Source organism: Ochotona princeps, chromosome 12, assembly GCF_030435755.1.
Source record: "Ochotona princeps isolate mOchPri1 chromosome 12, mOchPri1.hap1, whole genome shotgun sequence".
Lineage (NCBI taxonomy): Eukaryota > Metazoa > Chordata > Mammalia > Lagomorpha > Ochotonidae > Ochotona > Ochotona princeps.
Genome location: NC_080843.1, coordinates 9,930,172 through 9,944,708, shown reverse-complemented (window position 1 = coordinate 9,944,708; position 14,537 = coordinate 9,930,172). Strand labels below are relative to the sequence as shown.

At 40.9% G+C, this 14,537-nt stretch overlaps 1 protein-coding gene across 6 annotated transcripts in view; it reads right to left on the bottom strand.

The window, feature by feature from the left end:
* DOCK9 (dedicator of cytokinesis 9) overlaps nt 1–14,537 on the bottom strand; it is a 287,950-nt gene that overhangs the window by 111,330 nt on the left and 162,083 nt on the right. For all 6 annotated transcript variants that reach the window (XM_004577379.4, XM_058670515.1, XM_004577380.4 and 3 more), the window contains exons 4-9: nt 13,548–13,630; nt 12,140–12,209; nt 10,510–10,605; nt 9,163–9,297; nt 5,982–6,156; nt 4,417–4,484 (exon numbers count right to left, since the gene is read on the bottom strand). In XM_004577379.4, the coding sequence (XP_004577436.2) occupies nt 4,417–4,484; nt 5,982–6,156; nt 9,163–9,297; nt 10,510–10,605; nt 12,140–12,209; nt 13,548–13,630 (627 nt within the window). The remainder of the gene's footprint in view (nt 1–4,416; nt 4,485–5,981; nt 6,157–9,162; nt 9,298–10,509; nt 10,606–12,139; nt 12,210–13,547; nt 13,631–14,537) is intronic.

Genomic DNA, 14,537 nt, shown 5'->3' with positions numbered 1-14,537 from the left:
TCTAGGGAAGGAATCAATGAACTTTAACTGCAGTCAGCATACTTAATAAAAATGCAAGACTGATGGTATACATCCTGTTACAGCTACAACAAAAACTGTTTGATTTTACAATTGACAACAAGAGGACAACAGGTTTTACAGTCAATGCCATGCCTCCTCCAATCTGAACACTGAGGACACTCAGTACTGAATGCATAAACACACACTCCAAGACCATATAAAGTGTTCTGAAAACCTAAGGATGTAAGAAAAGAGCCCCACCATAACATTCCAGAATGAAACAGCTGTTATTTTTGCACTACAATAACTTCCTGCCAATCCTATCCTGTTTGGCTGTCTCAGAGCAGGGAAACAGAAACCGGGACAGCAGGCTCAGTGAGGCACAAAGAGCAGCAGACCCAAGAGGAGCCTGCCATGGAATGACACCTGGCTGCCTTGGCCTTCCCCCACAGTTCTACAGGTCTCTGCTGTCTTACCTACATGTGCCCTATGCTCTGGTCAGTGTCTCTCTCGCACCTTCCCTCCCCAGCATGGATCCCTTTAGCTCTTTATCTCGTGACTAAACACTACTTCTTTGTACATGTTGTGCCTCTAGCTTCTCTCTCCTTACTGTTATCCCCTTCTGTTACCATGGAATTCACTTCTCTTATAAAAAAGATGAGCAGTTACCACTCTCTTTCTCAACAGGTACAAATAATGGCCCATCCCAAATACAAAAGAGGGTGATGGTAAGCAACCAAAACCACACTCTTGCTCAGGGCACTGGATTGTGAAAGGTACAGTTCTTCAAGTAGTACCCAGGAACCCTCACAATGCACACTGTTGAGGAGGCCATTAAAAGGCACAGCCAGGGGCTGGCTTTTGGGGCAATGAGCTAAGTCTCTACTTGCATGCTCATATCCCATATCAGAGTGCCTGGATTTGAGTCTTGGCTCTATTTCTAATCCAGTATCCTGCTAATGTACACACTGGTTAGGCAATAGATGATGGTCCAAGTATTTTGGACCCTGTCATGTATATGGGAGAGCCTGATGGAGTGTCTGGCTCCTGGCTTCAGCCTGGCCCAGCCCTGGTTGTGGTAGGCATTTGAAGAGTGAACAAGTGGCTTAAGATACTTCTGTCTGTTCAACACAGGACATCTACATACCACTTAAGAGTGGCTTGAATTTTGTTCTATTTCCAAATCCAGTTTCCTGCTTATGTGTGCATCTGGGAGGTGGCAGTGATGGCTCGAGGACATGGGTCTCTGCCATGTGGGAGATCTAGAATAAATTCCAGGCTTCCAATTTGATCCTGGTTCAGTCCTGGCTCTTGCAGGCATTCGGGGAGTCAACTAGCAGATGGGAGACATCTCTACTCTCAATTTCTCTGATTTTCAAATAAATATAACTAGTTATTTAAAAAGCAAAAACAGCAGACACCTATTCACAATATTCCTGATGGCATCCATAATGATGAGTGGCAATAAATCTTTATTCTCCATTATTCTTCTGCCCTTTAAAAAACTGCCTTCTGCCTTTTGTTATCATTTTAAATAGAAATAATTTAAAAATATTTGAGAGCTTGGAGAAAAAAAAACCAGTAAAACCCATTACACTGCTATATTTTTAAAGCTTGATTCAAGGAAAAAATTTGTTCTCCCTCTGCGTGTGTGTGGTTCTGTCAGTCTCCCAACCCTCATATACACACAAACATACACATACATGTGTCTACACAATCTGTAATTTAAAAATAACTTCACATACTTAATAGATATCAGTATTAAGGGCAGAGAATTTTTATGTTATATTTTTTTACCCAATCCTACCGCACTGAATTATTTTTGTAATATGGGTCACGTAATCCTGAGCTAAAGGGTACACACTGCATGACTGTTTTTTATAAGAAGGTCTAGAACAGCCAATCTTTGGTCATGGAGATCAAAACAATGAGGACAGCAGCTGGGAGCAGGTAGAATGCAGTCTGCTGGGCTGCTGTGAGTGTTACATGTTGATCTGGTTTGTGGCTTGGTCTGTGTACAAATGTGAACCCCATCATGCTACAAACTAATGCATGAAAATCCTGTTCTATATAAGTTGCACCTCATTTTTAAAAATCAAAAATTAAAATTGAAAGTAAGAAATAAAGATTGCAATCAAAATTAAAATTGCCAATTAAAATGACTTCAGTTAATTTGAATTTACTATGTCTATTTATCAATGAATGGATAGATAAACTTCCTAAAAATAGTATATTATACTGGCCAGTGTATTAGAGAAGGAAGCAGGGGACAAGTCCTGAGTGTTTTCATAGCAAAAAGTACAGATTAGGCTCAAAGCAGAAGTCTTTTTCCCAGGCAGCCATTCTGTTCACTCATTCAGCACATAAAATTACTTTCTGAATTCCAGAATACATCAAATATATTATCTGCTTCAACCAACTGAAACTGGAATACGGGTAAACAATTTGCTTTCAGAAATTATGAACCTGCAGACATCCCAAAACATAAAAGCAAACCTCAGTGCAAACAATGCACAGAAGTCCACAACACAGAAACACTAGCCAGAATGTCCCCGACTAGGAGGGCGTTACAGTGTGGCACTAAAATTAACTGTAATAGGCAGGTGCTAAAAGAGACTGTGGTAACAGTCAAGTCCTGAAAAAAAAACAATGCACTAAAGGCCCAGCTGGACAGGGAGACTTTATACTGAGAACAGCCATGTTGTCTTAAAATAAAAGTCAATGTTGAATGCTAGTCTATTTATAATCCTATATAGATAAACCATGTTTCTATTATAGTGTTTAAGATACAGGCATGAAGGGTGACTATTTCACTGCATTGTCAAAAAAAGAACAGAAAAGTCAGTAACAGAGTAAGAATAAAAGGACTAGGGAAGACAATGGCATTCCTCTCATTTAAAAAAGAATCGTTCATAGATGCAGAAAAGACAAGTACAAGGATATTCATTGTAGCATTGTTTGTAACAGAAAAAAACTGAAATAAAAGAACAGCTAAAATGTTTACATAGTACAATGAAAGTTATGAACTAGATCCACCCATCAACTTGAACACATTTCAAAAACAAGGCTGAATTACGAAATGAAATACAGAATAATAATATGTAAGATATAACTCTTTGAAAAAAGATTTACATGTTAGTTTGAAAGAGGAAGAGAGAGAAATACACAGGGAGAGAGAGAGAGAGAGAGAGAGAGAGAGATCCTATATCCACTGCTTCCCTAGCCAACTAGCTACAACAGCCACGAGTGGGCCATATCAGGGCAGGAGCCAGAACTCTAACCTGGTTCCCTATGTGGGCAGAAGGAATTCAAGTACTGTGTCATCCACTGCCTTACAGGCACATTACAGGCCGTCAGATCAGAAACAGAGGAGCAGGGATGTGAACTGACACTCTGAAATGAGATGTGGCCCTTCCAGGCAGCAGCTTAGCTTACTGCACTACAACATCTACCCTGAGGAATATTTTCACAAAACAATACTATATATATATCATAAGGAGAGATCCATGTGCATGCCTGCAAAATGAAACAGAAGTAATACCCATAATTAGTTGTCTCTGGTTGGGGATACATGGAAGTACAGAATGGAAAACAGGATAGTGTTTGAAAAGAACTTCAGATACAACTGATGCTTGTTTTAATATAGAAGTTAAAATGATAATATCGTACATGAATCTTGGTGGTGGCAATATAATTGCTTTGCTGTTGTTTACACTTTTCAGTAACTTATATTTCTAAACAATTATAAAACTCAGGCATAGCCTTGTTTTCTGCTTGTTTCATGCCAAGGGAACTAACAACAATTTTACAACTCAGGTAACTGCTCCTAGGTTTAATGGCAAGATTACCATTCCAATCATCATGAGAACTGTACCTTAACTTGAACAAGAGAGAGCGCTTGTGGAACACAGAAGGTACATGTGATCACCAGAAAACTCACCTGTGAAGTTCAGTTTATTTCCCGAACATTTTTTAATATATTTTTATTTTGAATTATGTGGTATAATTTCATATAGGCTGGGATTCCCCCCCAAACTCCCACCCGACAGATTTTTCCCATTTTACTACAATAGTGTAGTCCTTCATAAGGAATCATAATTGTATCAGTCTCTATTTAAGTGTACCCCGACATTGTTGGTATAGACAATATAAGACAGTTTTGATGTAGTATGAAATAGCATGATGGCAGTGGGGGGTCAGGGAGCACTTAAAACATAATTTGTAAAGTGCTTTGTGGAAAACAGCTTGAAGTCTCCGAACAGCGGTGTATTTCACGTCACCTCACATTGATGTCAGAAAGCAGAGGCAATCACAACACAACTGCAATAATTTCTTTGGATTTCATTTGGGGAAAACTCAAGAACAAGAGATTTCAACAGAAGACACTGAAGCTCAAAGGATCTTACATGATGTTACCTTGGCAAGTTCAGGCAGGTAGCTGTCTACACCAGAACCAGAGCCTTCCAATTTGCTTTGGTCATCATCTAAAATGGCAAAACAGATGTCCTGAGTCACTTACAGGTGAAAATACATTATTGAAGACAAGAGGGAGGAGGCCCAACATCCAACACTGCCTAGCTGGAAGGGCAGGAACCTGGTCAACAGCAGTCCATGTAGCCACATCTGTTGGATGGGTAAAAGATGGACCTGCCCAGGTCTATTCCAAGTCAATAACTCAAAATCCCTGGTGATAACAAGGAAATACTGTTCTTAAAAAGTCCTAGACACTTTTAGGAGGTTTCAAGGTTGGAAATCACATAATGGCTTGAGATGCAGCATGCTGTGTGAAGAGAGACATATTTTACTGCTTCAATATTACCTACTCAGATGCTTTCTTACAAATTCCAAAGGCCATTGTTAATGATAACAGTAATAACTATAATTAATAGAGTCAGTGAAGATTCCATGTCAGGTGCTTTACATTCATTTCCTTATTTATTCTTCCCATCAGATTAGCAAGGTTTGTCTTTCTATGCATTCTAACAGGTGAGCAAACTGACACTCAGAATACAAATACAGCTTGTTCAAGGTCACAGGGCTGAACATTGGTGGTGCCAAGACTCAAATCCAGGTCTTGCTCTATGCTTCCAAAGCTGTGGTTCATTCATTACATGATTTCCATAAAAAATGTCAGGGCAATACATTCTAACATGACAGGATCTTGACTGACAGGTGACTTGTAAAAAAGCTCACATCTGGGACCAGCAACATGTCGTCACGTAAAACCCAAACCATACAAGCACAGGTTAGCATCTCAGCTGCTGTGTTCCTATCCTTTGCTTATGTCCTGAGAAAGCAACAGAGGATGGCCCACCAAGTGTTTTGGTCCCTGATACCCATGTAGGAGACCTAGATGCAGCTTCTTCTCCTGGCTTTGCCTTGGCTAAGTTCTGGCCTTCGAAGCCATCTGTAGGGTAAATCCGTGGATAGGAAACCTCTCTCTCCTCTGTACTCATTTCTCTAACTCTGACTTTCAGATACAAAATACATCTTTAAAGAAAGTTAACATCTGTCTCCCTCTCATGGACCTTGCAACACAGGTTTTCTGGGTAGGGGTTTAATCTAATGGTTAAGCCACCTGTTAAAGTGCACACATTCCATCAAGTACCTGGGTTCACTTCCGAGACCTGGGTCCTGATTCCAGTTTTCTGCTAATGCAGATGCTGTGTGGCAACAGTGACGGCTCAAGGAGGTGGGACCAGAGGGGATCTGGGCTAACTTCCAGACTCCAGCTTTGGCTTGGTCTGGCCCTAAGTATCACTCTTATTTGGACAACAATCCAAGGGACAGGAGAGTTGTGTGTGTGTGTGTGTGTGTGTGTGTGTGTGAGAGAGAGAGAGAGAGAGAGAAAGAGAAAGAGTGCGCGTGTGCGCACGCGCATGCACAACTCTTTTCAATACATAGATCCCTTTTTAATATCCACCTGTCAAAAATAGATACCTACAGAGTGTGTGTGCCTGGGGGAAGCCAGACCTACCTACCTTCATGAGAATCTCCATTCCGCTTTTCTTGCATTGCAGCTTCAAAGTTGAGCTGGAGAATCTTGTTGAGAATTGTGATCCATTCTTCCATTTCCACTTCACTGTCTGCTGCCAAAAGATAGCTACTTTTGTCTTGCATCTTGAGCTCAAAAGCAAAACGCCTGACTTTGTTGTTCTGAAATGCAAAAAGACGAAGAGACATGTTTTAAAACAACTGAAACTTCCTTAAAAGGTTTTCTTTCTCTTATTTGCTGATGGGTGTTTTCCAGCTAGCTTTTGAACAAAGCTAAACGAAGCTGTGAAATTCTTTCCCAAGAACCACCATCACTTTCCAACTCCCCTGCTTTATTATTTCTCTTTTCTTTTGTTCAATGTCATATACTTAGCTCCTAATACAAGTCCGGGTAATAGCGGGCATCTGGAAAATATTTTTGAATTGAATAAACTTAAATAGAAAATTTTCATGTTCATCTAGGTTATTTTTTTAAAGATTTATTTATTTTTATTGTTAAAGCAGATCTACTGAGCGAAGGAGAGACAGTGAGGAAGATTTTCTGTCTGTTGGTTCATTCCCCAAGTGGTCACATTGGCTGGAGCAGAGCCACTCTGAAGCCAGGAGCTTCTTCCAGGTCTCCCACATGGGTGCAGGCTTGCAAGGCCTTGAGCCAGACCACAAACAGAGAGCTGGATAGGAAATGGATTAGCTAGGACACAAACTGGTGCCTGTACAGGATTCCAGTGCAGCCCAGGTGGGGATTAACATTTTTTTTTAACTACATTCATTTATTTGGGATGAGGGAGAAAGGAAAGGTAGAAGGAGGACTCTCATTTTCTGGGACCAGTATCATGCTGGGACCACAGCCAGGAGCTGACAAAATCATCCAGGCTAAAGACCTAGGATCTTGGAAACAGGGCATCCAAAATGGGGAGAAAGCTGATGGGAATCTACAGGTGACCATCTGGGAAGGGCAGGGAAGGCAACTAACCCACACCGGAGCAAGAAAGAGAGGAACAGGAGCTAAAATTCCATCACTTAGCAACATCCAAAACTGAGGAAGAAACAGCAGCAAACTCTAATTACCCAGTCACATGAGGACAGATGCCAGAATGAATACTGAGAAAGCTGAAGCTGACTATTACAGGGGGGTGAGGTGGGACGGTCACTCAGGGAGATGTGTGTTTAATGTTACCATTAGGCAATTTGGCTCTTTTAAAGTGATGAAACATATCCCTAGGATGGTAACACAATTTTTAAAAAGATTTATTTATTTTTATCAGAAAGGCAGATTTACAGAGAGAAGGAGGAATAGAAAGATTTTCTATCTGCTGGTTCAAACTCCAAATGGTCGCAATGGCAACAGCTTCTTCCAGGTCTCCCACATGGGTGCAGGGTCCCAAGGCTTTGGGTCATGCTGCACTGTTTTTCCAGGACATAAGTAGGGAAATGGATAGGAAGCAGAAAGGCTGGGAAACAAAATGGCACCCATATACGATCCCTAGGGCTTGCAGGCAGAAGGTTAGCTAATAGAGCCGTTGCACTGGCCCTCAGAAACACAATTTAATTTTAGGTACATATGTAAATACATAAACCACAGAGCTGTCTCCCTGACATTAATTATGCTGATCCCATGTAACAATCTCCTTATAGAATCATGCCCCAGACTGATGTCATCAGCCACTATAGAGTCATCTTAAGGAAGAATTCTCTGATAATGGTGAATCTATCTATTGTAAGGAGTTGTCAGACTGTTCATGAATCACAGAGCTCTCTGTCTGAAGGCTTGCAAGAGAAAGGCTGGACTGCAACTCCTTGGCGAGCTTCTTGTTGTCAGTATCTTACATGCACTTTGCATTCTGAGATAGAACAGGTGTCCAAGAGAGCAGGCAGCCCAGTTGTGCCTGTTTTCTTCAGTCCCACTCTATCTCACCTCTGCCCTAAGCCCTGGTTCATTTTCTGCCTCACTTCCACTTTAAATTCATACTACCAGTTGAGGACGGCCCAAAGCTTTGGGACCCTGCACCCACATGGAAGACCCGGAAGAGGTTCCTGGTTCCCGGCTTCAGATCGGTGCAGCACTGGCCGTTGCGGCTCACTTGGGGAGTGAATCATCGGACAGAAGATCCTCCTCTCTGTCTCTCCTCCTCTCTGTATATCTGACTTTGTAATAAAATAAATAAATCTTTAAAAAAAATACATTCATGCTACCTTGTGTTATAGATATTTGTGTAAGCTGTTGATTTAAATCTTCTTGGAAAGTGGGAAGGAAATAAAAGGATGAAAGGATGGATGGATGGATGGATGGATGGAAGGAAGGACGGACGGACGGACGGACAGGCAAAAGGGGGAGAATCAGCAACTGTTTTTTTACAAAGATAATTCTAAAAATACATGAAAGGAAGATGACAAAACTTTCAATAGCTCTCTATGTAAAGCAAAGATGGGAGGAGAGAAGTAATCTATAGAGATTTTTACTTTATCTGCACTGTCTAAACATGCTCAGGTTTTAGGAAGAATTGTAAGAGTCATTCTATAAATGGAATAGCACTGCGGTAACAAAAATACCTGACTCCTGATCAAACATCTGCCATTGGCGGGCACTGTTCTAGCCCCTACTAAGTGCTGGTAAGCCCACCCTCTCAGCAACCACGTTTGGTGATATCATTATCCCTGTTTAACAAAAGGGAACCAGACCCAGAGATGCTAACATCACATCTCTGCAGGTATTGTGAGCTGATAAGTGGCAGAGCTTCTGCATCGAAAGCCCACTCTATCGGCCAGAACACTGCACCACTGCTAGTGCCATGATGGCGGGGACTGACGTCCTCACTGAGATACTGCAAATGATCTTACACATTCCATGTCTCTGTGGGTGAAGCCATCCAGCTATCTCATCTGCTCTACCAAGGAAACATCATCAACTGAATTCTGTTGATGTGACCTGTCCAAACTCGCAAAGCTAACCCCAGTTGAGCCGAAAGCCAGAATGCTCACGCCTACCACAGGATAACCCTGCTACAATTTACATCTCTCATCACCTAAGATGATTAAAAGCAAGTTTCTACTTGTTTCAAAGTTAGGTATTCTATTCTTGCCACCAACATTGTCATTTAAAACCATTAATTCACACACAGTACTACTACTTTAAAAAAAACTTGGTGAGAGAAAGTTTGTCATATTTACCTGAACCACACCCATGCAGGAATCTAGAAATATTGATCCTTTTGGTTCTTTGGAGATTTTTTCATCTTTGTAAAAATTCAAATTATAAGATCCATCACCAAGTTGAATCAGGTGAAAAAATCGTCTCTTGAATGACTGCAAGAAAAAGTTGTGCTTTCAAAGATAAAGAATTACAAACTCCACTGATAATAATTACACACATACATTAAAAAAAAAAAGTCTATTTTAGTTCTCCCTAAAATAAAACCGCCACCTACAACACCAGCTTTCTGGGATTGTGTCCCACCTGCCCCACTTCTGATCTAGGTCCCTGCTAATAGCCTGGGAAAAGTGGTGGCAGATGACTCAAGTGTTTGGGTCCCTGTACCCATGTGGGAGACCTGAATGAAGCTCCCAGCTCTTGGGTTTGGTCTGGCCATCCCTAAACATCTGTAGCTATGTGGGGGAACAAACAGTGGATGAACAATCAATGGATTCTTTGCTCCCGCTCCCTCTGTTTTTCTCTCTGTTTCCTCCTCTCTTTCTGAAACTTTCTCAAAATTTAAAAATAAAATAAAAACAAATCCTAGCCATTGCTCTAGAGGACTCCCCATCATACCTACCAGTCTCACTGCGGTTCAGGTCTAAGGCTTGGGTTCACTTAGCATGCACAGACCGCTTTCTTACCCACAGAATTTAAGATTTTCTGTAACTACCCAAGAGCTGCCCAGGGAGGCTCATTTTGAGATGAGGCACAGAAGGACGGACTTTCAGTGCCCAGAGCCTCTGACTCGCATAGAATAGGAACTATTTTCTTCCTTGGGACACTGAATGATATTCCAGCCCCAGGACTGTGATAATCAGCATTTCCACAGGCTTAATTTTCATGTTTGTCTAACCTCCCTTCCAATGTTTCTTTTCTCTTTATTATTTATTAATCTCAATCTTTCTCTGGTCTTCATTGTCTCTTACTCTAGCTTAGCCTGGCTCTTTGTAAGCCTCTTCTGATGTTTCCTTTGAGTGCTAAGTGCTTTGCTGCCGTATACCTCTACAAAGCACCTGGGATTAGCATGAAGCACAGGCCTTTGTTGAGGCTCTGTGAAGCAGTCAAGGTAGAGATTAAAGTCTACATCAGCAAATGTATATTTGTACCAATGCAATGAGGGCCTCCTCATGCTGCCTTGGGAGGGCATCAGGGGGGTGGGAGGTGGACAGCACTGTACCAGGAGAGGTGCCACACAAGGGAAGCATCTTAAAACAGACAATGTTTCTTCTCTCAGAAACAACAGCATATGCATCTGTCTTGAGTCTCATGCTCACGCCCTCAGCAGAAAGGGATTCCCAATAAAACATGTTGAGCCTCCTTACCCTCATGGTCACACTGATGGCACTGTTCATGTTGCCTTTGTACAGCCACCCGTGCTTGGTGATTCCACCTTTCTGGGACCCAAGGGAGGCAGCATCCTAAAAGGCAAGGCAAGGTCACCAATGACAGTCTCCCACAGTTACCTATGGTATTTGCCATGAGCCTGGTCAACAAGGGAATCATTCCACTGTGTGCCAATTCAGTCTTGGCCATTTTACTAGAGCAACCATTGATACTTGCCTAGAAGTTGTGTTAAATGTCCAGTTAGCAATATTAAGAAAAAGAGCAGCCAGTATTTCTGAAAATCTGATTCCATTAAAGGTAAAGCTAGCTCCAGTTCAAATTTTTTATTTTCCACTGTTTAATGACACACAGAAAGTACATACCACACTTGACCACTCAGGTTGTAAGGTCTCTCCTTGTTTCATGAAAAACGTTCTCAAATTTACTCAGAGGAACAAAGCAAATTCCTGGAAACCATCCCAGAGGCACAGTTCAGAGAAAGGTGAATAAAGAAAGTGAGGAATTGTGAGGCAGTCAGAAAGGAGAGATCAAAGGATGGGACAAAGGAAGAGTAGGAAGAAAGAATACAAACAGGAATACAGAAAAATGGGGAATTGCTTGAGAGGTCAAGATACTACTGTTCTTCAATTTTAAACCCACATTACCAGGTTTGGGTTTAAAGAGGTGGGCATGGAGCTGCCAGCTGCTCTTAAAATCATGTGAGGCATATATTCATGCACATAACCGATGAAATGTGTATACACACACACACAATCCACATCTTTTGTGATGAGACAGTTGCAACAAGACCTATTCTGTGCTTCATTTTTAATCTAATACTGGCAGTGTTCATTATAGTTGGTACTATTGGTAATAACAGAAACAACTTCTCTTAATTTCACTGTTTGTGTCCCTTTTCTTGTTCAAACTATTTCTTCTGCATCAGCACCAAATTCTTAACATTTGATTTATTTTAAGTGACCATTCAGTTTTCTCAGAAATATTTTAAAATTAATTCCTAAAATAACTTGTGACATGGACATCATTGTAACTTATACGTAGCTGGAGTTATGAACTCAGCTGACAATCTTTGTTTTTAAGGAAAAAACCTTAACTCACAATGGGGCAGCCAATATTTAACGGGAAGAATTAAGTGCACAGCAGTGGTTAGCACCACCTTTTCATCAGGTGTCCCTGGCTGGACGGACCACTCCCCTTTTAATGCCCTCTTTCTGCCCCTACTTCTCCAGGTCTAACTTGTCCCTAAGAGGCAGGGAGAGGGTTTGTTAACATCTAAGGGCTAGAAGTTTATTTAAAGATATCCTGCTGAAAAACAATCTAAATTTAAAGTCTAAGTTAGCTTGATACCTTTTCACAATGTAGCCAAAATCCAACCCAAGTCTTTGAAAGGGATCTTAGAACAAACAGGACCAAAAGGACATGAAATTCTAAGTGCTCAAGTTGAAACAGAGAATTTATTTCCATCAATTAAATGGTACATTTGAAAAAAAATTCTTCCTTTGTTTTGTGAAAGTTACACTTCTTGTTTTTGCCTAACTAATCTTCTCAACCTGTAAAATCAATGTTTAAAACTAAGCTGAAAAAGAGAACAGTGAACAAGTATCCTACCTCATCTTTGTCCACCTCTTCATCAACTTCATACACGTGAACTGGAAGTTTATCCAACTTTGCCACTTTGCTTTAAAAATAAGAAAGAGAACCTGTGTTATAATTGCCTAATCAAATAACTTTTTCATCACAAGAAGCAGGCTTTAAGAGATTCCAGACTGGACCACTCAGCTGAAGAAAACAGTACGTGCCACTGTTTTTCAAAGGAAGTAAGCCGACAGACTTAGAAAGCTCCAATGAGCTACAATGTGGAAATGACAGCTTTTGTGGAGTATTAAGTATATCTAAAGTAGGAAAGTGAATTAATTGCTATTAGTTGTGATTAATGATAATGGTATTAACAACAAAAAGACAACAGTTAACAATGGCAGCCAGCATTTATTAAACAGTTACTAGTGTAGAGCTTGTGAACTTTACATGCATTATCTCATTTAATTACAGGGATTTAATTGAGCTCACTTAACAGGAAAGCGAGGTTTGCAGAGAGAGGCAGAGTTGACCTAGGTAGAACACCTACTCTGTCATTGGCCACTGTTAGAATCTTTTTCCCTCTGGCACTATACACCTGGAAGTTTCTGCTAGTGCCCAAAGGTCATTTCTACTGGCAGTAAGTCCATCCCTAGCAAGTGCACCACACCTCCTTATCTTTTTATCTTTCAACCATGACCTAGCATGAACAAGAATGTCAATGAAGATGAGTTAATCAAACAGGAAGAGTTAAAAAATCCTCCAGTGAGTAGTGGGTAAATAGAGAACTAAAGAGTGCACCCATCTGGAGAAGACAATACTTGTAGGGAGTGTTCTGCGGTGAGCTTTAAAAAGAGGCCCCTGGAGAGCTGGCTGAACACTCTTAAGGAGTGGCTGGGCCACACAAAAAGGAACAAGAAACAGCCAGGTCCACTGAGAACAGGAAGGAGGTCACATCAAGGTCACAGATGCAACAGACACAGAGAAAAACATACTAATCAGGTTCCAAGAAAAAATTTCTTGGATGATGTTAAAACAGACTGTCACAACCTGTTTTCAACTACACTTCACTTGGCTGAATGTATCACTTCACAATGCAACAATCTGTAACAGACAGGTTCTCCACACACCATGATCATCCCTTGTTCATATTCCCCAATGATCAAAACTTCATCTACTTAGGTTTTATCAGTGACACATGAATAGAATTCCTGAATCTAGACATGAAGAGAAAACCCTCTGTGTATTAACTACCACCTACCTGAGTCTTACAATCAAAGGTTATATACGCAAGAGCTACCGCCATACACACATATCTCCTAGAAATACCTTCTCCAATTATGCTGAGTGCACGTGATGCTCCATTCCTCCCTGAGCATCTCAAGCACAAATCTTCCCACCGGGGATATCCCCATTTTGTGTGGTCTGACAGTTTACTCACTTTGGAAGCTGTCGAAATTCTCCTGAATAATCTTCATATTTGTAGTTCACAATGTGCCAGTCAGAGTTGTAAGTTTTGATGCACTGTAGGGGAAGGAGTGGGATTATAAAAACATTGAGAGGATAAGAGGAAAATAGACTTCTAGAAAACATTGCGGCAGATTTGGGAGGGCACACACAAACATCCAAAAATGCTTTCCCATTAGCTGTTAATGCCCCAAGTTCCACGATCACACAGCCCTGGAAGCTGGAGACTGAGTCACTACAACATTATCCTGAGGAGAAGCATCACTCTAAGTTGTCATTACGAATGATCTGAGAGCACTTTATGAAGACAAATGTCACCTACACCTGGAGCATACACAGAACAGTGTACTCTTTTGAACTTCAAGGCACTTGATTCTTAAGAAACTATACGTCGTCTACTAAGACATGAAAGTCTACTAAGAAATGTAAACCTAAAAATACTGTTCGCGTATTCACTGACATTAGAACAATCTCTTGCTAGTTAATACTGCCATACAAATTTGCCCTCAGTTTTCCTTTATTCATAAAAGACACAGTCAGGTTACTAGGGAAAAACTGTCTAGGTTTCAGTTCATAGTGGCATGTGACTGTTGTGTGTATGCAGACAGAACAATGGATGCAGCATGACACTGCCAAGTAGCCCACTGGTAACACAGACCTACACATACTACAAGTCTGACAGACAGCCTTACTGCCTGACAGATGTAACAGACCAGCTCAGCATCTTTCATTCATCTCTCTGTGAGGAACTTTCCAGTAGTATATAGTGTCTGAGGATAAGAAGGCTACATCCACCAGATCTTCACATGTGAATGAGTCAAAGCTCTTGACAGCTGTTACACAAACTTCAGCATGGCCAAAATCAATTAAATGAATACACAAAAACCCATGTAGATAAATGATCTATGTCTCACCTTGTTTACTCATCTTTGACTGAAATTTAATTACATGATGACTAAAGTTT